At 45.8% G+C, this 23,427-nt stretch overlaps 1 protein-coding gene across 2 annotated transcripts in view; it reads right to left on the bottom strand.

The window, feature by feature from the left end:
• Positions 1-23,427, bottom strand: part of NADK (NAD kinase) — a 30,552-nt gene that overhangs the window by 5,285 nt on the left and 1,840 nt on the right. For both annotated transcript variants that reach the window (XM_077891610.1, XM_077891611.1), the window contains exons 2-6: positions 5,799-6,017; positions 3,888-3,971; positions 981-1,110; positions 498-606; positions 265-350 (exon numbers count right to left, since the gene is read on the bottom strand). In XM_077891610.1, the coding sequence (XP_077747736.1) occupies positions 265-350; positions 498-606; positions 981-1,110; positions 3,888-3,971; positions 5,799-6,017 (628 nt within the window). The remainder of the gene's footprint in view (positions 1-264; positions 351-497; positions 607-980; positions 1,111-3,887; positions 3,972-5,798; positions 6,018-23,427) is intronic.

Genomic DNA, 23,427 nt, shown 5'->3' with positions numbered 1-23,427 from the left:
CTCCTGCCAGGAGCACTCCCAGTGAGGAAGGAGACCCAGAGAGAGAGAGCAGATGCATCATTTGGTATTATTTGCAAAACAGTTCTATTGCCAAATAACCACACTTAAAAACAGTTTGGTCCGTACCAGAGTAAGAAACCATAAAACTTGGCATCCCTGAGGCATAAAGCCACAAGGTACCAGAAGGGATGGAAAACCTCACTGGGAAAGTATCTCCTCATGCAATGCTGAGGCCAGGAGCACAGAACCATCAGCCAACCTCACCTGGAACAGTGATGAGGCATAAAGCAGGGTCCCATCCCCTCCCAGGCATATGATGAAATCGATCTGATTGGAAATGTCATCATAATCTAGAAAATAGAACAACACAAGAAAAGGTGTCTCGGCAACCCTCAATGCCACAGGGCACTCTGCCCACGAGGGGCAGGAATGCTAGAAGCTTCTGCCAACTCCAGGGGTGTGGTGCCAGCAAGCCACAGAGCCAAGGACAGACTCACCTTCTCTGAAGGTGCAGAACTTTTTCTTCACTGCTCCAAAGTTGTCATCGCTCACCATGGCAGGGTCTTCTAGAACCTTCTTCTCCACATAAACAATCATGTTGTTCTCCTGGAAGGGAGACAAGCACATCAGCTCCACCAACAAGACCCAGTTCAGATCACACTGGTCTTCCATGAAGCCTCCTTTTAAGCCACAGTGTTTTATGACGAGGGGGGAAGTGAGTCCTTAGTCCTGGCCAGCAGACTGCTTTCAACCTGCTCACGCACAGATTTCTTTCCTTCTGGAGGCTCTGTGACCCTCAGTTATGGAAGTCACTTGCCTGAAATGGGCTTCTTGACTTGGCCTGCTCTGTGCCCACCCCTGCCACATGACCCAGAACATGGAGCCTCCCAAGCTACAGGGTGGAATCCAGTGGACACAGATGCAGAGGGGGTGCTGGGGGGGAGTCCTGGGGTTGCCACCCCCCAACCTGGCTCACTTGCCTCCATCAGGTACGTGCAGAGCTCCTTGAAGGGCTGCAGCAGGCTAGCATCCCGCATCTTCTTGATGACGAGAACACTCTTTGGGGACTTGTTCCACGTCAACCGCTGGCTGGCAGGGTCCTGGATATGCCTGTGAGGGGAGAGGAGTGTTCACATGCTTTCCCTCCAGAGGACAGGCATCTTCGGAGGCATGTCTCTTAGGCCTTGCACTGTGTGCTAGCCCCATCACAAACCTCCAACACCGTGACTCAAACCACCAGTACAAGGGGTGTGGTGACTTCATCCAGTTACTGACCATCCATCACTCACCCTTTCCAGCCGTTTCTGCAAGAGGATGGGTCACTCACAACACCCTTTGTGAGCTTCATTGCTTGCCCAGGTCACGTGCGTGGCTCATGAGTAGGGTACAGCTGCTTTGGTCACAGCATTTTAGTCACACTTTGCTAACAACAGAAGTGTAGGGCATACCAAGCCCCCAAATTATCCCAACTGTACATTTGTACTGTAAATGTAATTTCTGCAACCTCAAAACTAAAAGCAAAACAATCCTAAAGTGACTTCTGAAAGGCTGTATAAAACAGCTAAGGCAAGAAAACTCCCAGAAATTAAAAATCAAGCAAATCTTATATAATCTTTTCACCGTTTACATGATCCTCTTGGCCAATCACCTATTTAAAACAAAAAGTCCTCAGGATCACCTTTAACACCAAAAAGGCCAGACTGGAGGTCCCCTGCTCTTCACTAAACTAGCCGGCTGAGCTCAGCTGCCCTTGGCAGTTGGAACGTGCCCTGTCCAGGGCCCAGGTACACTGACCCATCCCAGCCACACAGGAATCTGAGCAGGGCTGTGGAACTGGCTTGGCCCCGTGGGAGGAGCTGTCAGGCCTTGATCAGGTGGAGGGGTGTACACTCCCCAAACTTCGTCACTCTGCTTGGCCGTGGGCCTCAGAAAAAGCGTGGACAGCTCACGGACCTCTGCCAGGTCGAAGCCCCCTTGTGCTGACCCAGGCACCCATGGCCTGTAGCCTCTCTGGTCCTCAGACCCGGCTGTGCCCAGCCAAAGCCACCAGCGTGTCCTGCACAGGCCTGGCTGCCAACTGGGACTCCTCCTGCTGGATCACCCTGCAAGGTGGGAGGCTGACCCTCCTCCAGCACACAGGTAGTGGATGCTGGATGGGAAAGCAACGACGCCTGAGTGGTAGTAGGTGACCAATCTGAGCCACTGCCTAATAAGCCAAAGGCAATCAGATGTTGGTAATTCCACACATTTCAATATAAGAGAAATGTGAAAATGCAGACAATAAATTAGAAAGTGAAAGTTCTTTGTAATCAACCCTTCTAAAATATCTTACTTTCAAACACTAGAGAAGAAGTTAGATTAGGACATGTGAAGCCCTGCCCCAGCAAGGTACAGTGTTGTAAGGGAGCAGGTACAGGGTGGAGAAAGGGTCCCCCAGAGATGGCAACCCCACCAGACAGTGCTGGGCATGTGGGCTCGGAAGGGAAGACATGGCTGCTCACTCTGCAAGTCAGCTCCAGGGACATTTCAGGGGTATCTGCCCCATCTCAACCAACCCATATAACCTCCCTGAGGCTCACAAAGCCCGTTCATACAGTGGATGTGGCTCGGCTGGGATTACATGTTGGCTAATTAAGGCTCATACACTCACGGTGGCACTTAGGCCGAGTGGAGTAACAAGGAAAGAATAGTTCTGCCCAAACCAGGAAGTACAGGGAGGGGCCCTCAGGCAGATGGGGAAAGGCCAAGGGCAGGGCCAGAGCAAACAGGAAGGCATGGGCACAGGGGAGGGCAGGGCTTGGAGCAGCAGCAGCAGGCAGCTGGGGCTCTGGTTTTGGAGGCACCTGGGTAGGTGCTATGCAGAGCTGGCTGTGGGATACTAGAGGAGCTGTGGCAGACCAGTAGGAGTCTGCATCCAGAGAGGACCTGCCCCAAGCACAGCAGCAGTAACCAGACAGCTGCAGAGAGCACCTGGAACCAGCAAAGACAATAAAACTTAATTCTGGTTGTAAGAGGCAAGGCAGCCAAGTCACAGGTCAAAAGACCTCCCGATTTGCACAGCAATTCCCTGGGAAGCCTGGAGGTGGCAGCACAGACAGTGTCACTGTCCCCAACCCACTGCTGGGGCTGCCTCAGAGAGCAAGAACCCCCTAGACAGCTCAGTCATGGAAATAAACCTAAACCTGCAGCCCTCACCCCTGTGCAAAATGTGGGCTCACCCTGAAGGAGGGGACCTTGTGGGGGCTTCAGGGAAGGTGGGGAGCTCACCATGAGGTGCCAAGCACAACGGTCGGGGTAGGATGGAATTCTGTTTAAGAGAAAGCAGCACCATGGGGTAAGTGGTTCGGGTCTTTCCCTAAGACAGACACCATGGTCAGAGCACCACACAGAGCCCTCGAGCTCCACCCCTGACAGCTTTGTTCTTACAGCTCCCCATCCGCGTGGCCCCCAAAGATGCACTGGGAGTCTGGCGTGCTTATAACAGCTGTGCCCACAAGGTGGGGTGTCTCTCAGAAGTAAAGCAGGGTCTCAAAATAGCCAGTTAATGCCTCTGTATTTCAGGAATAATTAGAGGAGAAGCATATCTGACCCAGTGTACTGTGAAATATACTGGTTTCCTCCATGACTTTTTACTGTAAAAACAAAACAGTAACTCTAAAGATCATAGTCAAAGCCCATCCAGCTGCAGTGCCTGAGAAGCAGAGCGTGGCCCGATCCCCATCTGCTGTCCGGAGGGTGGTAAGGCCCCATGCTCACCGGAGCCGGTGGAGATGCCCTGTGGCTTCTGCTGACGTGAACTTCTCACCCAAGTCAGAACATTGCACAGCACCATGATCGCACGACAGCACACACTCCAGGGAGTACCCCCCCACCACCACAGCACTCACATGATGGTCTGAGGGTTCTGCAGAACGCAGGCCTTTGGTCCAAACGTGGTCACTGGGCATGGCCCATGCAAAGAGCGAGTCCTCCTGTGGGGAGATGGGATACTGTGGGTGAACAGACCTAGGTACAGACTGTTAGACCCTCAGAAAGGCTTTTAACTGGAAGGACCTTACATCCATCATCTTCCCAGTGTCCATGTGATGGTCCCTGGAGACCTGGCTCTGGTCCTCAGAGCCGCACGGAAGCACCACATGCTGTGTAGCATCAGCAATTAGAGCGTGCTCCTCAGAGAAAGGACCCCAAATCAACGCAGGTGCCCAGGCCCCACCCCAGGAAAAGGTAAGACCTCCCCCAGGGTCAGGCCTGGAAATTTGCAACTGAACAGTCTCTCTGACCAAGTCTGTCTGAGGACCAGTCCTCCGGTCTCTACTTGGGAATCAAGACCTTAGAGACCAACCCTAAATTACCTACATGAAAATTCTGACAAAAATGCTCATACTGAGTTGCACAGTCAATATAAAAAGATATTACTTGAATGGTTCAACTTCTCCAATAACCAAAAAGTGACTCAGCCATCATAGAATCACCAAATGAAGGGGCTGTGGCCAGTACATGTTGTGGGGACACCACCACTTGGCTGCCTCCCTCTCTCTCTTTGAGGGGTTGGCACCCACCCTGGCACAGGCAAGAGGGAGTAATGAGGACACCCCCACGGAGTTTTGGGACGTATTCAACCCCAGTGGCCTCACAGTCCCTTCCTGTGCCAAAAATATTGTCCCAAAGATGGCCAGATGCTGACTTCATCTTCAACTGTCTCATGGGATCCACAAAATCTTCAAATTCAACACAAACAAAAACAGATTTCCTACCATCCTGTAAAAGGCAATACACCTAAGAGAGAGGCTGGTGTCCAGTTAAAGACAAGCCCTCCCTGGCCCCCCCGAGTGCACAGAGGGGAGGCACCTCACAGCAGGCCTCCCCAGGGGGTACGCACAGTTCCTGCTCAAGGACTGGTGTGACCAGATACACTCCTGTTATCTTCCTCCTTCACTGACACCCACACACAGAGGCTACCTCTGACCTGCTGTCACTGCACCACGTTCCATAGTCTGTGACCTAGAAATGGTGTGTGCTGAACCCCCCAAAACCAATAAGCAGAAGTAGTGCTGCCAGGAACATGAAAGCCCTGCACCGCCTCTCTGGTACGAAAAGCTGCACCACAGATGCCACATCCCTGCTCTGCTCCCCGCCCCAGGGAAGGCACTGCAGGCAGCTCTACCTTGCCTGAATACACACTTTTCACCAAACACTCTCCCCCACCCCCCCCACATGTGACAGTCGTAACCCCTGCCGGAGAGGTAGTGCCAGCCCTGGAGGCTTCCACCCAAAACTCACCACCTTTAATGTTCCAGAAGCCAGGGCGACACCCACAGGTGCCATTACAACACTGCCAGGTGGGCTCTTCATGGGGAGCTCTCAGCACTGTTGCTCAAGAGCATTGTGCAAGAACACGCACCACGTGGATCACCAGAGAGGGCACATCGGGCTGGGGGAGAGTGCTTGCCCAATACCCCCTGTGACCACACTCAGCCCTCCACCAGCCCCATCACCGTGTAGGTCCCACTGGTGTGCCTTCAGGCAGTACCCCCACACCTCAAACATCCAAAGTCAGAGTGGGCACTGGCAGATAAGGTAAGAAAGGGAAAAGCATGTGGTGCTGGTACCATGTGGGGAGACGTGCCAGGAGAGCGTCTGTCCTCTGCTCTTGGGACTCAGCCCCACCCTACCCTCTGGACACACATCGTGTTAGCCAGGATTTACGAAGTATAGAGTCCTTAAAAGAACCCTTGGTCATGGTTTCAAGCAGTCAGAACATGCAGGGGAGGATGGTGGTTGGAGGAGGGCCTTCATACCTGAACTCTTTGGCGCTGGCCAGGGCAGGCGAGGCAGACAGGCTGCGGGACTTGGCCCGCCCCCGAATGGGATGCTTGGACCCCCAGTCCTCGTCCCCATGGCATGCGGAGCAGCGGTACGAGCCCGAGTCTGCGCTCAGTGCCTTACTCATGTTGACTTTCTCTTGTTCCATTTCCATAGTCGGTAAATGAGGACTTCGATCAGAAAAACACTGATGCCTTAATAAAACAAAGTAAGTAAATATGCAGGCAGAAAATAATATACATACACATACGTGCACCCATTGCATTGTGGGACAAATATGGTTCAAGTCCCATTTGCCAAAGGACTTGAGAATAGTCGCTATCCCAAAGATATTCAAGAACTCAGGAACCGACCTGTGGTTTCTAGTGAATCTAGAAGAGCTAACATTCCAGAATAAGAACTAACAGGCTGGAGCTGTGGTGTTTCTCCCACAGAGAAGGCCAAGGGCCAGCTAGAGAAGTCACAGACAGAGGTATATAGCACATTGTGGGGGGTGGGGGTGGGGAATCACTGGAGGGATCACCGTGACGGGGGAATCAGTGGGGGGCCACTGTGGAGGGAGTCACTGTGGGAGATCACAATGAGGGGGAGTCATTGTGGAGGATCACTGTTGAGGGGGTAGTCACTGTAGGGAAGGAAGTCACTGCAGGGGGATCACAGTAGGGAGAAATCACTGCAGGGGGATCACTGGGGGGTATCATCGCAGGGGGAAGTCATTGTGTGTGTGGGAATCACCATGGGGGGGGCGAGTCACTATGAGGGGATCACCATGGGGGGAGCCACTGTGGGGGAAGTCACTGCGGAGGGGGAGGAGTCACTGGTGGGATCACCACAGGGTAGAGTCACTGTGGGGGGGAGTCACCTTGGGGAGGAGTCATTGTGGGGGGGATCACTGTGGGGGGGAATCACTATGCAGGGGGTGGGGATCACCATGGGGGTGTACAGTGCTTAACGCCCCTCGGTAAGACTGACTAGCAGATATACACTGGACTCCAGACCCTGTGACTGAGCCAAAAGAACATTTGCCAAAACTGACCTACTTTAGCCTCAAAGAAAACTTCAATTTCCAAATACTAGTGAAGGTAGAGATCTTTACCTTCCAACTACAATACAATAAAATCAGGAAAAGACAAAAAAGTAGGAACAAAGAAAACAATCCTGCACCACCTGGGAGTGTCTGAACTTTGTCCTAATCAACTTCAAAACAGGTATCAAACCAACATTATAACATATCAAACAACAAGAGGAATGTAACACAAACCAAAGTCCATGCCTCCCCATTAAAGTGGCTGAAGTTTTTGAGAATGAAGAGCAATGACCCAAGATTCTATAAAGCTAGAAAAGAAATAAAATAAGCCTAAGAAAGGTAGAAGTGGTGACAAATTGAGGCAGAAACCAGTACACTGAACAATGGAAAAGGAAAGGCAGAGGGATGCCTGGGTGGCTCAGCAGTTGAGTGTCTGCCTTTGGCTCAGGTCATGATCCTGGGGTCCTAGGATCGAGTCCCACATCGGGCTCCCTGTGAAGAGCCTGCTTCTCTCTCGGATGGGGTGAGAAGCCTATGTCTCTGCCTCTCTTTCTGTGTCTCTCATGACTAAATAAATAAAATCTTCAAAAAAGGAAGGGCACAGTTTGACAAAACTTGTGTAGATCAAGGGACCAAAAGGTAATCCTCCAAGGACAGGGAGGGCAGGCCACTACAGGGTTGTGGTGAGGGTGCCTACAGCTGCTAGAGCCCATCTGGACCTGCCCAAGGGGAAGAGCAGATGGGACAGGTTTCTTGTGTGGGAAGACCTCAGAAGGCGGCGCTGCAGGTGGAACCCAGCAGAATAACTGCCATACAACCCACTTTGCTGGGACAAGTGAAGCAAACAAGGTCATCCCAGAAGAGACTATAACACACAGGGCAAAGTCAAATGTCCTCACGCAGGGGTTGAGGATGCATCAGAGGCTGGCATTGCAGGAGGTGAATGGGAGACAGAAGGGAAGCTTGGAGACCACAGATAAGCCTGGGCCTCTGTGTTAAGGTGAAGAGTGATGGTGCCCTTGAACCCCTACCCTGGCTTCACCTTACAACCACCTGAGGATCCTCAGAAAGTAACCCCCTCACCCAACCCAGACCAAAGGCATCAGTAGTTTTTTTTTTTTTTTTTTAAGATTGTATTTATTTATTCATGAGAGAGAGAGAGAGACAGAGACAGAGACACTGGCAGAGGGAGAAGCAGGCTCCATGCAGGGAGCCTGATGTGGGACTCAATCCTAGGTCCCCAGGATCACACTCTGGGCTGAAGGCAGGTACTAAACCGCTGAGCCACCCAGGGATCCCCAGCATCAGTAGTTTTAAAAGCTCGCTGGGTGATTCTAAATTTTAGCTATAGTTGACAACACTGCCCTAGTGGATCAATATCCTCCTAGCTTGAGAAACACTGATGTTTTATCCAAACATATGAAAAATCTTTAATAAAACCCCAAACCTACAAAAACATGTCTGATATAAGCACTCCTATTCAATATTGTACTGGAGGCCATAGCCAGTGTAATAAGGAAAATGAAATAAAACGCATAGGTATGAAAAAGGAACAGGTAAAATTGTACTGTCAGGGGCACCTGGCTGGCTCAGTTGGTGGAGTGTATGACTCTTAATCTTCGGATTGTGAGCTTGAACCCCACATTGGGTGTAAAGATTACTTTAAAAAAAAAGGGGGGGATCCCTGGGTGGCGCAGCGGTTTGGCGACTGACTTTGGCCCAGGGCGCGATCCTGGAGACCCGGGATCGAATCCCATGTCGGGCTCCCGGTGCATGGAGCCTGCTTCTCCCTCTGCCTGTGTCTCTGCTTCTCTCTCTCTCTCTCTCTCTCTCTCTCTGTGTGTGTGTGTGACTATCATAAATAAATTAAAAAAAAAAAAAACCTGTACTGTCAGATGGCATGGTCTTCTCTGTAGAAAATCGTAAGGAATCTACAAAAAAGTGACTATCCAGTGAGTTTATTAGCAAGGTTATAGGAGACAAAAATCAACATACAAATAACTATCTCCGTGTACTAGCAACAAACAATAAGAAATCAGGTGCCTCATTTATAGGGGCACCTGAGTGGCTTAATTTGTCAAGCAGCCAACTCTTGGTTTCAGTTCAGGTCATGATCTTGGGGTCCTGGAATCAAGCCCCTCTGTCAGGCTCCACACTCAGTGGGGAGTCTGCTTGGGGATTCTCTTTCTCTACCTCTGCCCCTCCTCCTCCCACTCGTGTACGCTCTCTAAAATACATAGATGAATCTTATTAAAAAAATTTAAAAACCACTATTTACAATAACATTGAAATATAAGCTATAGGGATCCCTGGGTGGCGCAGCGGTTTGGCGCCTGCTTTTGGCCCAGGGCGCAGTCCTGGATATCTGGGATCGAATCCCACGTCAGGCTCCCGGTGCATGGAGCCTGCTTCTCCCTCTGCCTGTGTCTCTGCCTCTCTCTCTCTCACTATGTGCCTATCATAAATAAATAAAAAAATTAAAAAAAAAAGAAATATAAGCTATATAGATATGTAGTTGACAGAAGTACAGAAACTAATTCGAGTTATAAAATAAGTCATGAGATGTACAGCACTGTGACTCTAGGTAATAACGTATTTTTTTAAAGATTTTATTTATTCATGAGAACAGAGAGAGAGAGAGAGAGGGAGGCACAGAGACACAGGCAGAGGGAGAAGCAGGTTCCATGCAGGGAGCCCGATGTGGGACTCAATCCCAGGTCCCCAGGATCAGGCCCTGGGCCGAAGGTGGCGCTAAACCGCTAAGCCACCAGGGCTGCCCTCTAGGTAATAATATTAATAGAGCACATTTTTGAATGTTAAGAGAAAAGGTTTAAAAGTTGTCATCGTAAGAAAACAATTTGTGACTCCATGTGGTGATGGATGTTAACCAGATCCACTGTAGTGGTCATTTCCCAATATATACATAACAAATCATTATGTTGTACACCTGAAAACTAGTATGCTACATATTACTGACATCACAGTAATAGTAAAAAGTGCAAAATTGGACACTAAGAACTACGGATGCTGCTGCTGAAATGAAAGAAAGCAAATAAATGGAGATAAAATAATGTTCACAGATCAGAGAGGCCAATATTGTTCTCAGTTCTCCTCAAACTACTTAGATTCTCCACAATTCCTACGCACAAAACCCCAGCAGACTCTTCTATATAAAATGACAAACTGGGGCACCTGGGTGGCTCAGCCAATTAAGTACCCAACTCTTTTGGTCATGTGACATCAAGCCCCGTGTCAGGCTCCGAACTCAGTGAGGAGTCTGCTTGAGATTTTCTCTGTATCATACCCCCCAAAATGCTCCTTCTAAAAAAAAAAAGGCAAACTGATTCTAGAACTCATATATAAACATAAAGGAAGAAGGCATGCTGCAAACTGAGACAGGCCGAAAGCCAGGCTTCTTGTCCCAAACAGGCAGCCGGGCTGTGAATGCAAAGGAAAAGTTCCTAAAGTGCCGTTCCAGGGAGCACACAAAGACAAGAAGGCAAAACAGCCTTACTGCTGATCAAACCAGCCACAACACGCAGTCTAATCCAGAGTAAAGCCCTGACTCTCCTCAATCCTATGAAAGCTGAGAGATGAGAGGAAGCTGCAGAAGGGGAGCTGGAAGCCAGCACAGGTTGGTTCGTGAGGTTTAAGGAAAAAAACCACTTCTGTTACATGAAAGTACAAGGTGGAGCAGCAAGTGCCGACATAGAAGCTGCAGCAAGTTCTCCAGAAGATCTACCAAGATCATTAACGAAGGTGGATATGCTTAACAGATTTTTCACTATAGACTAAACAGCCTTACTTTGGGAGAATATGCCAGCTAGGACTGTCATACCTAGAGAGGAAAAGTCCATGCTTGGCTTCAAAGGTTCAAAGGACAGGTTGACTCTCTTGTTGGGCTAACACAGCTGGTGACTTTATTTTTTTATTTTTTATTTTTTTTTTAAGATTTTATTTATTTATTCCTGAGAATACAGAGAGGAGAGAAAGAAGCAGAGACACAGGCAGAGGGAGAAGCAGGCACCACGCAATGAGCCCAACACGGGACTCGATCCCGGGACCCCAGGATCACATCCCAGGCCGAAGGCAGCACCAACCTGCTGAGCCACCCGGGCTGCCCAGGTGACTTTATTTTAAGATGTATTTATTTGAGAGCAGCCCCGGTGGCTCAGTGGTTTAGTGTCACCTTCAGCCCAGGGCGTGATCCTGGAGACCCGGAATTGAGTCCCATGTCGGGCTCCCTGCATGGGGCCTGCTTCTCCCTCTGCCTGTGTCTCTGCCTCTTTCTCTCTCTGTGTGTTTCTCATGAATAAAAAAAAAAAAAAAAAAAGATTTATTTGAGAGAGAGAGGGAGAGAGCATGAGCCGGGGGAGGGGTAGAAGGGAAAGAATTTCCAGTAGATTACCTGCTGAGCACTGAACATGGATCTGATGCGGGGTTCGATCCCATGACCCTGAGATCATGACCTGAACTGAAACAAACCAAGAACTGGACAAACTGACAGTACCACCCAAGTGCCCCACACCTGGTGACTTTAGGTTGAAGCCAATGCTCACTGACCATTGAGAAAATCCAAGTACCCTTAAGAATTAAACTAAGAGTACTCTGGCTGCATTCTAGAAAAGGAACAACAAAGCCAGGATGACAGTAATCTGCTTACAATGTGGTTGACTGAATTTTTCTAACAAGATTATTTATTTGCGAAAGAGCACACGAGTGCTAGTGTAGGGGACAGAGAGGGAGAGAGGGAGAGAGAAGAATCTCAAGCAGACTCCGTGCTGAGCACAGAGCCCAACACAGAGCTCAATCCCTGAGATCATGACCTAAGCTAAAACACAGAGTTGGACACTTAACCAATTGAGCCAACAACGTACCTCAGGTGACTGAATATTTTAAGCCCACTGCTGAGACCTACTGCTTAGAAAAAAAAAATCCTTTCAAAATATTACTGCTCAATGACAATGCACCTATTCACCCAAGAACTCAGAGATGTACAAGGAGATGAATGTTGTTTTTATGCCTGCTAACACAACATCCATCCTGCAACCCACGGATCAAGTAGTAATTTCAACTTTCAAGTCTAATTAAGAAATACACTTTGTAAAGTTATGGCTGCCATAGACAGTGCTTCCTCTATTGGATCTGGACAAAGTCAACTAAAAACCTTCTGGAAAGGATTCACCATTCCAGATGCCATTAAGAACATTCATGATGCATGGGAAGAGGACAAAATATCCACACAAACAGGAGTTTGGGAAAAGTGGACCCCCACCCTCTTGGATGACTTTGAGGGGGTCAGGACCTCAGGGGAGGAAGTCACTGCAGATGTGGTGTAAACAGTGAGAGAACTAGAATCAGAAATAGAGCCTTGGGCAGCCCTGGTGGCCCAGCGGTTTAGCACCACCTTCATTCAGCCCAGGGTGTGATCCTGGGGGCCCAGGATGGAGTCCCATGTCGAGCTCCCTGCATGGAGCCTACTTCTCCCTCTGCCTGTGTCTCTGCCTCTCTCTCTGTCTCTGTATCTCATGAATAAATAAATAAAATCTAAAAAAAAAAAAAAAAAAAAGAAAGAAAGAAAGAAAGAAAGAAAGCCTAAAGATGGGACCAAATTGCCCCAATCTCAGGATGAAATTTTAATGGATGAGGAGTTGCTTCTTATGGACGAGCAAAGAAAATGGCATCTTGAGGTGGAATCTATTCCTGGTGAAGATGCTGTGAAGATTGTTGAAATGAGAACAAAAGATTTAGATCATCACATAAACTGAGTGGACAAAGCAGTGGCAGGGTGTGAAAGGAATGACTCGTTTTGGAAGAAGTTCTCCTATGGGTACAATGTTATCAAACAGCATCACCCGCTACAGAGAAATCATTTATGAAAGAGTTAATGAGGTAAACCTCATTGGTGTCTCATTTTAGGAAATCACCATGGCCACCCCAGCAACCACCACCCTTGTTAAGTTGGCAGCCATCCCTGCTACTCACATGATGGTTAGGATTTTTTAGCAATAAAGTTATTTATTTAGTTAGTTAGTTAGTAGGCTCCATGCTGGGCTCACGACCATGATTTCAAGAGTTGGACACATGGAGACACCTTGATGGCTCAGTATGTTAAGCATCTGACTCTTGGTTTCAGCTCACGTCATCTCAGGGTTGTAAGATTAAGCTCAGTGTCCAGTTCCATGCTCAGGAGGGAGTTTGCTTAAGATTCCCTCTGTCCTCCACCCCCATACCTTCTCTAAAATCTTTAGGGACGCCTGGTGGCTCACTCTAAAATCTTTAGGGACACCTGGTGGCTCAGCAGTTGAGCATCTGTCTTTGGCTCAGGGTGTGATCCTGGGGTCCCAGGATCAAGTCCCATACTGGGCTCCCTGCATGGAGCCTGCTTCTCCCTCTGCCTGTGTCTCTGCCTCTCTCTGTGTGTCTCTCATGAATAAATAAAATCTTAATAAAATAAAATAAAATCTTTAAACAAACAAAAACAAATGAAAGAGTAATGTAATAAGGGCAGGTAGTAATGACCCTAAAGACAAGGAAATGGGTATGAGTGTGGTGTGTGTGTGTGTGTGTGTGTGTGTGTGTGTGCAGGGTTTTCTTGAGGAAGCAACATTTGAGAAAAGATCTGAATGGAGGCTTGTTTCCAGCTCTGGGCTATCACAGGTAGAGTCACACACACATCTTTGTGTGGACACAAGTTTTCATTTTTCTTGGCTATACCCAGGAGCAGAACAGCTGGAGCATATGGCAGATGTACCATTTCCATTCCCAGCAGTGATGTCAGAGGCTTCCAGTCCTCCCTGGCCTCATCATTGCTTGCTATGGTTAGTTTTCTTACATATTTAGCTGTTCCAGTTGAGTGTCAAGTGGTATCTTACTGTGGTTCAAATTTGTGTTTCCCTAAAGATGGATGCTGTTGGGCATTTTTTCTTGTGCTTATTTGCACTTGATACATCTTCTTTCCCAAGTTGGGATCTTTTGCTCATTTCTGATTGGCTGTTCTCTTACTGAGTTTTTAGAATTTCTTTATGCATTCTGGATGTAAGTCTTTCATAACACATATGTTTAGCAAATATTTTGTGTGTGTAGCTTACATTTTCATTTTCTTCACTGTTGTCTTATGAAGGATAAAAGATTTTAACTGTAATGAATTTGTCAAAATTTTTTATAGTTTCTGACCTTTATGTCATGTTTAAGAAATTTTTGCCAAACTAATGGCTACTAAGATTTTCTTCAATGCTTTTTACTGAAAGTTTTGTAGTCTTGAATCTTACATTTAGGTGTATAATCTATTTTGCATTAATCTTTTTACAGGCATACATCATGGATACTGTAGGTTTGGTCCCAGACTACTGCAGTAAAGCAAATATTCCAATAAAGCAAGTCAAATGAATTTTTTTTGATTCCCCAGTGCATACAAAACTTATGCTTATGCTATATTGTCATCTCTAAAGTGTGCAATATCTTAAAAAACAATATATATACTCTAATTTAAAAATACTTTATTGTGGGACGCCTCGGTGGCTCAGCAATTTTTTTTTTTAATTTTTTTTTAAATTTATTTATTTATGATAGTCACAGAGAGAGAGAGAGAGAGGGGCAGAGATACAGGCAGAGGGAGAAGCAGGCTCCATGCACCGGGAGCCTGATGTGGGATTCGATCCCGGGTCTCCAGGATCGTGCCCTGGGCCAAAGGCAGGCGCCAAACCACTGCGCCACCCAGGGATCCCCGGCTCAGCAGTTTAGTGCCCACCTTCGGCCCAGGGTGTGATCCTGGAAGTCCTGGGATCGAATCCCACATTGGGCTCCCTGCATGGAGCCTGCTTCTCCCTCTGCCTGTATCTCTGCCTCTCTCTCTCTCTCTGTCTCTCATGAATAAATAAAATCTTTTTTAAAAGTTTAAAAAATAAAAAATAATAAAAATACTTTATTGCTGGGGCACCTGGATAGCTCGGTTGGTTAAGTGTCCAACTCTTTTTTTTTTTTTTTTTTAAGACTTATTTATTTAGAGAGAGAGCACGCACGAATGCCTGGGCAGGTAGAAAGAGGGGGAGAAAGAACTTCAGCCCAGTTACACTCCCAGCACGGAGTCCATCACTTGATCTCATGACCCTGAGATCATGACTTGAGCCAAAATCAAGAGTCCAACACTTAATCAACTGAGCCACCCAGGAATCTCACTCTTTTTTTTTTTTTATATATATATTTTATTTTTAAGTAATCTCTACACCCAACATAGGACTGGAACTCACAACCCAAGATCAAGCGTCACACTCACACTCCAGTGACTGAGCCAGCCAGGCACCCCTCATTTGTGGCCTCTTTCCTTCCCCAACTGACAACAGAAGCTACAGAAATTCTATTTTACTGAGGGCTCTCAGGGCCTGAAAGGTTACTCATTGAATTTACATGGTTATTACCAGCCAAAGGAAGAAGACAAGCAGGCAGCTACACGTTCAAGGTCATAGGTCAGGGGACAGGCTACTCTGGGCGCAGAAATGTGGGCTTCATCAGCACATGGTGAGTGCTTACACCCATGGGACTTGAGAGACTCCCCAGGGAGATGGACCAGAGACCCAAGGACTGAATCTAGGGCATGGCCTCAATTTAGGAGCCAAAGGAAAGGGTCAGGACAGAAGTCTGGGAGGAAAACGACAGTGTAAAGTTAAAAGTGCAAGAGTAGCACAGATTTCAGGATTCAGAATGGGGGGCTGGCACCAAGTGCCAAGAGGTGAGGACAGAAAGGCCATGCAGGGCCTAAAGAGGAGCCAGGAAAAACTGGTAAGAGATACAAGATGGCAGAGTTTGGTTCAACATGTCAAAAAAATTACATGCATGTGTTTACCTCATTATTACTGTCCAAAGGCTAAAGAATCACTAACTTAACTGAGGATCTTCTCTGTGCCAGGCACTGTCCTCATTGCTTCTCTTTTGTAATTTTTTAAATCCCCACAAGGACCCTATGGGACCAACACCATTAGTGAAACTGGAACTATCACACGTGAATTCACAATTTTAGAAGGAACATTGTTAAAAAAAAAAAAAAAATGTCTGACCATCCCATTTATACTTGTACCAAAAAGAATAAAATACCTATAATAAATTTAACCAAGGGGATCCCTGGGTGGCTCAGCGGTTTGGCGCCTGCCTTCGGCCTAGGACGTGATCCTGGAGCCCTGGGATCGAGCCCCGCATCGGGCTCCCTGTATGGAGCCTGCTTCTCCCTCTGCCTGTGTCTCTGCCTCTTGCTCTCTCTCTGTGTCTCTCATGAATAAATAAATAGAAACCTTTAAAAACAATAATAAATAAATAAATTTAACCAAAGAGGGAAATACCTGTACTCTGAAAACTATAAAACATGGATGAAAGAAACTGAAGACAACACAAACAAATGGAAAGACACACCATGTTCATGGAAGAATATTGTTAAAAAAATCCATACTATCCACAGAAGTCTACACATTCAATGCAATCCCTATCAATATACCAAAAGCATTTTTCACAGAACTAAAACAAATCATCCTAAAATCTGTATGGAAGCACTAAAGATCTGTAACAGCTAGCCAAAGCAATCTTGAGAAAGAAGAACAAAGCTTGAGGCAACACAATCTGAGACTTCAAACTATATTACAAAGCTATAGAGATCAAAATGGTATGGTATGGCACATAAAGAAATATACATAGACCAATGGAACAGGATAGAGATCCCAGAAATAAAACCACACCTATATGATCAATTAATCTACAACAAAGGAGGCAAGGATATACAATGGGTAAAAGACAGACTTTTTAATAAATAGTGTTGGCAAAACTGAAGAGCTCCATACAAAAGAAAGACACTGCACTGCTTTCTTACACCATTTACAAAAATAAACTTGAAATGCATTAAAGATCTAAACCTGACACCTGAAACCATAGAAATCCTAAAAGGAAACAAAGACAGTCATCACTTGGACAGCACCCTGAGTAACATATTTATGTCTCCAGAGGAAAGAGGAAAGCTAAAATATAAACTACTGGCTCTACACCAAGGTAAAAAAGCTTTTTCACAGCAAAGGATATTATCAACAAAACAAAAAGGCAACCCAGTAAATGGGAGGAGATATTTAAAGTTATGTATCTGATAAGGGGTGAATATCCGTAATATATATTGAACTTACAAATCAACAGCAAAAAAACAATCCAATTAAAACATGGGTAGAGGACCTAACAGACATTTTTCCAAACATAACCTACAGATAGCCAAGAGACACAAGAACAGATGCTCAACATCATTAATTGTCAGGGAAATGCAAATCAAAACCTAAACCAGATGGGGCGTCTGTGGGGCTCAGTTGGTTAAGCAGCTGCCTTTGGCCAATGTCATGATCTCAGGGTCCTGGGATCAAGCCCTGCGCTGGCTCCTTGCTCAGTGGAGAGTCTGATTCTCCCTCTCCCTTTGCTGCTCCCTCTCCCTTTGCTGCTCCCTCCCCCTCTCTCAAATAAACAGAATCTTTTAAAACAAAACCTCAATGAGATATCACCCCACACCTATCAGAATGGTTAGTTATCAAAAAGACTGGAAATAACTGTTGGTGAGGATGTGGAGAAAGGAAAGCCTTCTTACACTGTTGGTGGGAATGCGAATTGGAGCAGCCACTGTGGTAAACAGTATGGAGATTCAAGAAAAAATTAAAAATAGAACTACCATAGGATCCACTAATTCGGGATCCCTGGGTGGCACAGCAGTTTAGCGCCTGCCTTTGGCCCAGGGCGCGATCCTGGAGACCCGGGATCGAATCCCACATCGGGCTCCCTGCATGGAGCCTGCTTCTCCCTCTGCCTGTGTCTCTGCCCCCCCCCTCTCTCTCTCTCTCTCTCTCTCTTTCTCTGTGACTATCATAAATAAATAAAAATTTAAAAAAAAAGATCCACTAATTCCATTCCTGAGTGTTTACCCAAAGAAAATGAAAATACGAATTTCATTTTTTTTTAATTTTTATTTATTTATGATAGTCACACGAGAGAGAGAGAGAGAGAGAGAGAGAGAGAGAGGCAGAGACACAGGCAGAGGGAGAAGCAGGCTCCATGCACCGGGAGCCCGATGTGGGATTCGATCCCGGGTCTCCAGGATCGCGCCCTGGGCCAAAGGCAGGCGCTAAACCGCTGCGCCACCCAGGGATCCCCGAAAATACTAATTTCAAAAGATATATGCACCCCTACGCTTATTGTAGCATTATTTACAATAGCCAAGATACAGAGGCAACTCAAGTAATCATCTGTCCATATCCTGATGAATACAGAAGTGGTGTGTACACACACACACACCACACACACACACACACACACACACACACACACGAGAATATTAGTCAGCCAGAAAAAAGGAGGCAATCTTGGGGCACCTGGCTGGCTCAGTCAGTAGAGCATGCAATTTTTCTTCTCTGAGTTCAAGCCCCATACTGGGCACAGAGCTTACTTTAAGAACAATATAAAATAGAGATGCCTGGGTGGCTCAGCAGTTGAGTATCTGTATTCAGTTCAGGGTGTGATCCTGGGGTCCTGGGATCGAGTCCCACCATCAGGCTCCCCGTGGGGAGCCTGCTTCTCTCTCTGCCTATGTCTCTGTCTCTCATGAATAAATAAATAAAATCTTATTTATTATATTTATGTAATAAATAAAATGTTTTTATATTTTATATATTAAATTCACCTAAAAATTATATAAATAATTATATAAATAAATTTGTATTTATATTTATGTAAAATATATTTTTATATATCAAATAAGTTTATCTAATAAATATGTTCATTATAAATAAAATCTTATTGTATTTATGTAATAAAATATGTAAGTAAATAAAATATATATTTTATATTTTATATATTAAATAAATTTATATAATAGAAGTTATATATATTCATTATAAATAAAATAAAATTTAGGATGCCTGAGCTACCCAGGTGTCCTAAATAAATAAAATCTTAAAAAAAAAAAGCCTGATTTATGGCCCCCACGTACGCATTGTCCATCTGCTCTGTGAGTAGCCTAAAGGAAAACCATCTTGTCCTTGATGTATCAACCAACACTCCTATTCTCTACATTCCCTTATGATAAAACTCGTGATTCCTGCGTATACCTTCATCTATAATCTTTTGAGCTTTTACAAGATGTAAAAACTATGTTATGCTGTAAAAGCCATTCAATCCCTGGAGTGCTTTCTTCCCTGTGAAGACGTGTTTCCCAGGTGGCTGTTCTAACTTGAACTCAAATAAAACGCTCTTTTTTAGAGATTCCTTTTTTTTTTTTTTTTTTTAGATTTACTTATTTATTTTTTTTAGATTTACTTATTTATTTGAGGGCAGAGTGCTCAATCTCATGATTCTGAGATCATGACCTGAGCTGAAACAAAGAGCCGAATGCTTAAACTACTAGGTCTTCCAGGCACTCCTACTTTTAGAGATTCTAAAAGATTTGTTCTTTTTTGCATCAACAACTATACTTCAATTAAAAGAAACAAACAAGCAAATACACAGAACCTAACACTCTTTACTAAAAGAACCTCAGGGCAGTCGGGGGGGGGGGGGGGGGGGGGGGGGGCTGGCTCAGCGGCTTAGCGCCACCTTTGGCCAAGGGTGTGATCCTGGAGTCCCAGGATTGAGTCCCACGTCGGGCTCCCTGCAGGGAGCCTGCTTCTCCCTCAGCCTGTGTCTCTGCCTCTCTCTCTGTCACTCATGAATAAATAAATAAAATATTAAAAAAAAAAACCCTCAGCAAAGTAGGGGGGAAAATCAGTTTTGAGCTGTTAAATAATTAAATAATTGCCACTGTTAGAACCAATGATGTCTGAGGGAAAAAAAAGGGCACGCTGACAAATGATACATAAGCTAGCTATGATACCAACATGGGCGGACATGGTAAAAGATGTGCAACTGCCAAGTCCACGGGAGGGAAGTGCAAACAAGGCTGTGCTGTTCCTTCTGCACTTTCCCTCTGTCTAGGAACTGAGAAGCAGAAGCAGGACTGCCTTTGGGAACAGGCACACTTAACCCAAAACCAGGGTGACTGGCAAGCAGCAGAAACACATCCAGCAGAACCAGGGCCCATGGCAAGGTCCAGCGCCCACCCTGCCAGGCCCTGTCCAAGCGCTCAACTCACATCACCTGACACACTCTCACAATTAGATGGGGAGTATCTAGGACACTGAAGGCCAGGGTCACACAGCTAGGATGGGGCAGAGATGGCATCTGGGCCAACGTTCCTAAGACTCTGCTCAAGGCCACAGAACCCAGACAAGAAGACCCAACAGAGCAGGGAGCCTGCCCAACATGCAGTGCATGGTCTTCTAAGCCGCACTTCAACCAGGCCAAAATCACTTTCCACCAGCTCCTCACCATTCCCTGGGAAAAGTGCTGAATACAATCAACTCCACAGCCAAATATGTAGGTGAAGCTGTCTCAGCTCCCACTCAAAGCTTAAGAATTCTACATACACCGAACCTTGGGACAATATTCTATACTCAACAAATGCTGTCCGCTTCAACTTACACAGTGATGTATGTCAATTATTTGTCAATAAAACTGGGGGAAAAAACTGAACCTCAAATTGAACTTCATACCTTAAACAAAAATTAACTAAAAAGAATCAAAATGGGTTATGTCAAGTGTAAAACATGACCTATGGACTTTATTAGAAAACATAAGAGCAGGGTTCCTGGCTGGCTCGGTTTGGGGAAGCATGCAACTCTTGGTCTCAGGGTTGTAAGTTCAACCCTCACATTGGGTGGAGAGAGGACTTAAAAATAATATCTTCAAAAAAAAAAAAAAAAAGAAAGAAAATAAAGGAGAAAGTTTATAGAACTAGTACTAGAAAACATTTTTTACACAGGATATAGATATATATATATTTCATAAACGGTAAAAAAAAAATAAATCAATACACCGGACTTCATTAAAATGAGAAGCATGCTCTGTGGAAGATTCTATGAAGAGATTTAAAAAGTAAGCTACAGAGTAGGAGAAAATATTTGCAAATGAGAAATTCAACAAAGGTTTTCTATGTAGAATATGCAAAGAAATCTCAAAATGCAAAGGTAAAAAAACAAACAATCCAATTAGAAAATTGGCAAGAGACGCACCCACCAGAGGCTGTCCACAAGGTACACACACGTCAAAGAGGCTCCACATCATCAGCCACCAGGAAATGTAAATTCAAACAGTCTCACCACACACCTGCAAGGATGGCTAAGACAACTAGAAGCCAGACTGCAGAGAAAGCATCACTCACACACTGCTGTGGGAATATGAAAGGTACAGTCTGGAAATTTCAGTCTTATTAAATCTTTAAAAAAAAAAAAAAAGTAGACAACCCAGCAAATGCAAGTTGGCATTTACCTCAGAGTAACAAAAATGTATGTCCACATAAAGACTGCACATGAACATTCCCAGCAGTTTTATGTGCAATAGCCAAAAACTGCAACTGACCACCCCAATGTCTCCTTGCAGGTTAAACCACCCGCAGTCCATCCACACAGTAAAATACAACCGGGCAACACATGGCGGACAGGCTGTTGATGCCTGCAGTAGTTCAGATGGAGTGAAAAAAAAAGCCAATGTCTAGTGATCACGTACTGAATGATCCCATATACATTATCAAGATAGCAAAATGATATAGGCAGAGTATGAGCCACACAGGGGAGAGCAGTCTTCCCTGGTGTGATGGAGTGGTTCTGAGTCCCAACTGTGGCTATAGGTACACCAGTGTATAAATGGGGCAAAACATCAGAGAGTCACATGCACATAAACTGGTGAAATCTGAATAAGGAGTATAGTGAACAGTAGTTCTCCAATGCCAATTCCCTGGTTATGAAAATGGCCACACTACAGGTGTATAAAATGAGACAAGGGTCTCTCTGCACTATTTCACAACTTCCTGTGAATGAATCTATAATTATTTCAAAACAGTTAATTAAAAAAAAAAGGAATCACAAAAGGCAAATGTGTTTAAAAATCTTCTGTTACTCATTATCTAGAAGCTGTTAATATTTACTTGCAAAGACTAATCTGATGACAAGTTTGTTCTGCACGTCATTTGAAAAGAATAAAATCCTAATTCTATCCAAGTTCATTTACATTTCTGACAGCATGATTCTGATTTTATTTTTATTTTTATTTATTTTTTTAAATTTTTATTTATTTATGATAGTCACACAGAGAGAGAGAGAGAGGCAGAGACATAGGCAGAGGGAGAAGCAGGCTCCATGCACCGGGAGCCCGACGTGGGATTCGATCCTGGATATCCAGGACTGCACCCTGGGCCAAAGGCAGGCGCCAAACTGCTGTGCCACCCAGGGATCCCTGATTTTATTTTTAAAATTATTTTAAGTTTAATTTTAGGGGCGCCTGGGTGGCTCAGTCAGTGAAGCAGATGACTCTGGGTTTTTAGCTCAGGTCACAATCTCATGGTTGTGGATTGAGCCATGGTCTGGGTTCTGTGCTCAGTGCAGAGTCAGCTTTGGATTCTCTCTCCCTCTTCCTCCTCAAATACATAAATAAACCCTTAAAACAACCAAACAAAGTTTCATTTTAAGTCATCTCTGTGCCTCATGTGGAGCTCAAACTTACATCCCTGAGCTTAAGAGTGGCACGCTCTCCCGAATGAGCCAGCCAGGCGCCCCAACCCCCAAAAAACAACTTTGGTATTGGGAAGTTTCATTAGGAGAAAAGTGTTGGGCAACAACATTTCCTAGAACTCACACATGGTAGGGAGGGGACACACTGAAATGGCAGTGAGACACCAGGACACAAGTCGTACACATGCCCACAGACTAGATATGATGCACATGACATCCACTGTGAGCTCTCAATCTGTATTTGTTGAAGATACTAAATGAGAAAGGAAAGTTTATTTGGTGGCAGAGACACGAAAACATTGAACCTCACTAGTTGACACTGAGGTGCGAAACAAATCCATAGCCCTTCCCTTCTTCCCCCACCAATATTGCTCAAAGCTGGCAAGGACATGATAAAACTGGGCATCTGCACTGGCAGCATATGAACCAAGGAAGATCTTTTGGAAACCATGCTGGCAACGTAAACCAGGAGCCTGACCTGCAACCCCATAAAGTGAACAGAAGACCTGAGGGGGCTGTTAGGGAGAAGTGGCCACACCCTTCCTTGAGCAGGTAAGGAAAACAAGGTGTGTTGTATGAATGAAGACTGGTGTCACCCAGCCCTTCCCCTGCTGCAGTGTGAGCTGCCTCCTTCACTGTGTTTCTCTCAATACTTTCTGCTGACTGTCCAAACAAGTGTTTACCTGTTCCCACGTGTTAAACGTAGGAGCCTGACAATCGTGGGTCTGGGAGGTATTGCAAATGGTTAAGCCACCAGCACAAACAGAAATGAGATGGTGGGGTACAAGGTGACCCCCACTAGCCCAGGGCCGGCCAAAGCAGCAGCACCTGTCAACAGGTGTACACAGGAGGCAGTGAGGGCTGCAGGAGGCCCCGCAGGTAGGAGTGCACAGTCCCCTGCACACCGCCTCCTGAAGCTCCTCCAGCTCCCTCCCTAACATCCGTGCCTAGGGACATCCTGGGATGCGG

The sequence above is a fragment of the Canis aureus genome, chromosome 3, assembly GCF_053574225.1.
Source record: "Canis aureus isolate CA01 chromosome 3, VMU_Caureus_v.1.0, whole genome shotgun sequence".
Lineage (NCBI taxonomy): Eukaryota > Metazoa > Chordata > Mammalia > Carnivora > Canidae > Canis > Canis aureus.
This window is presented reverse-complemented; position numbering and strand designations above follow the sequence as displayed.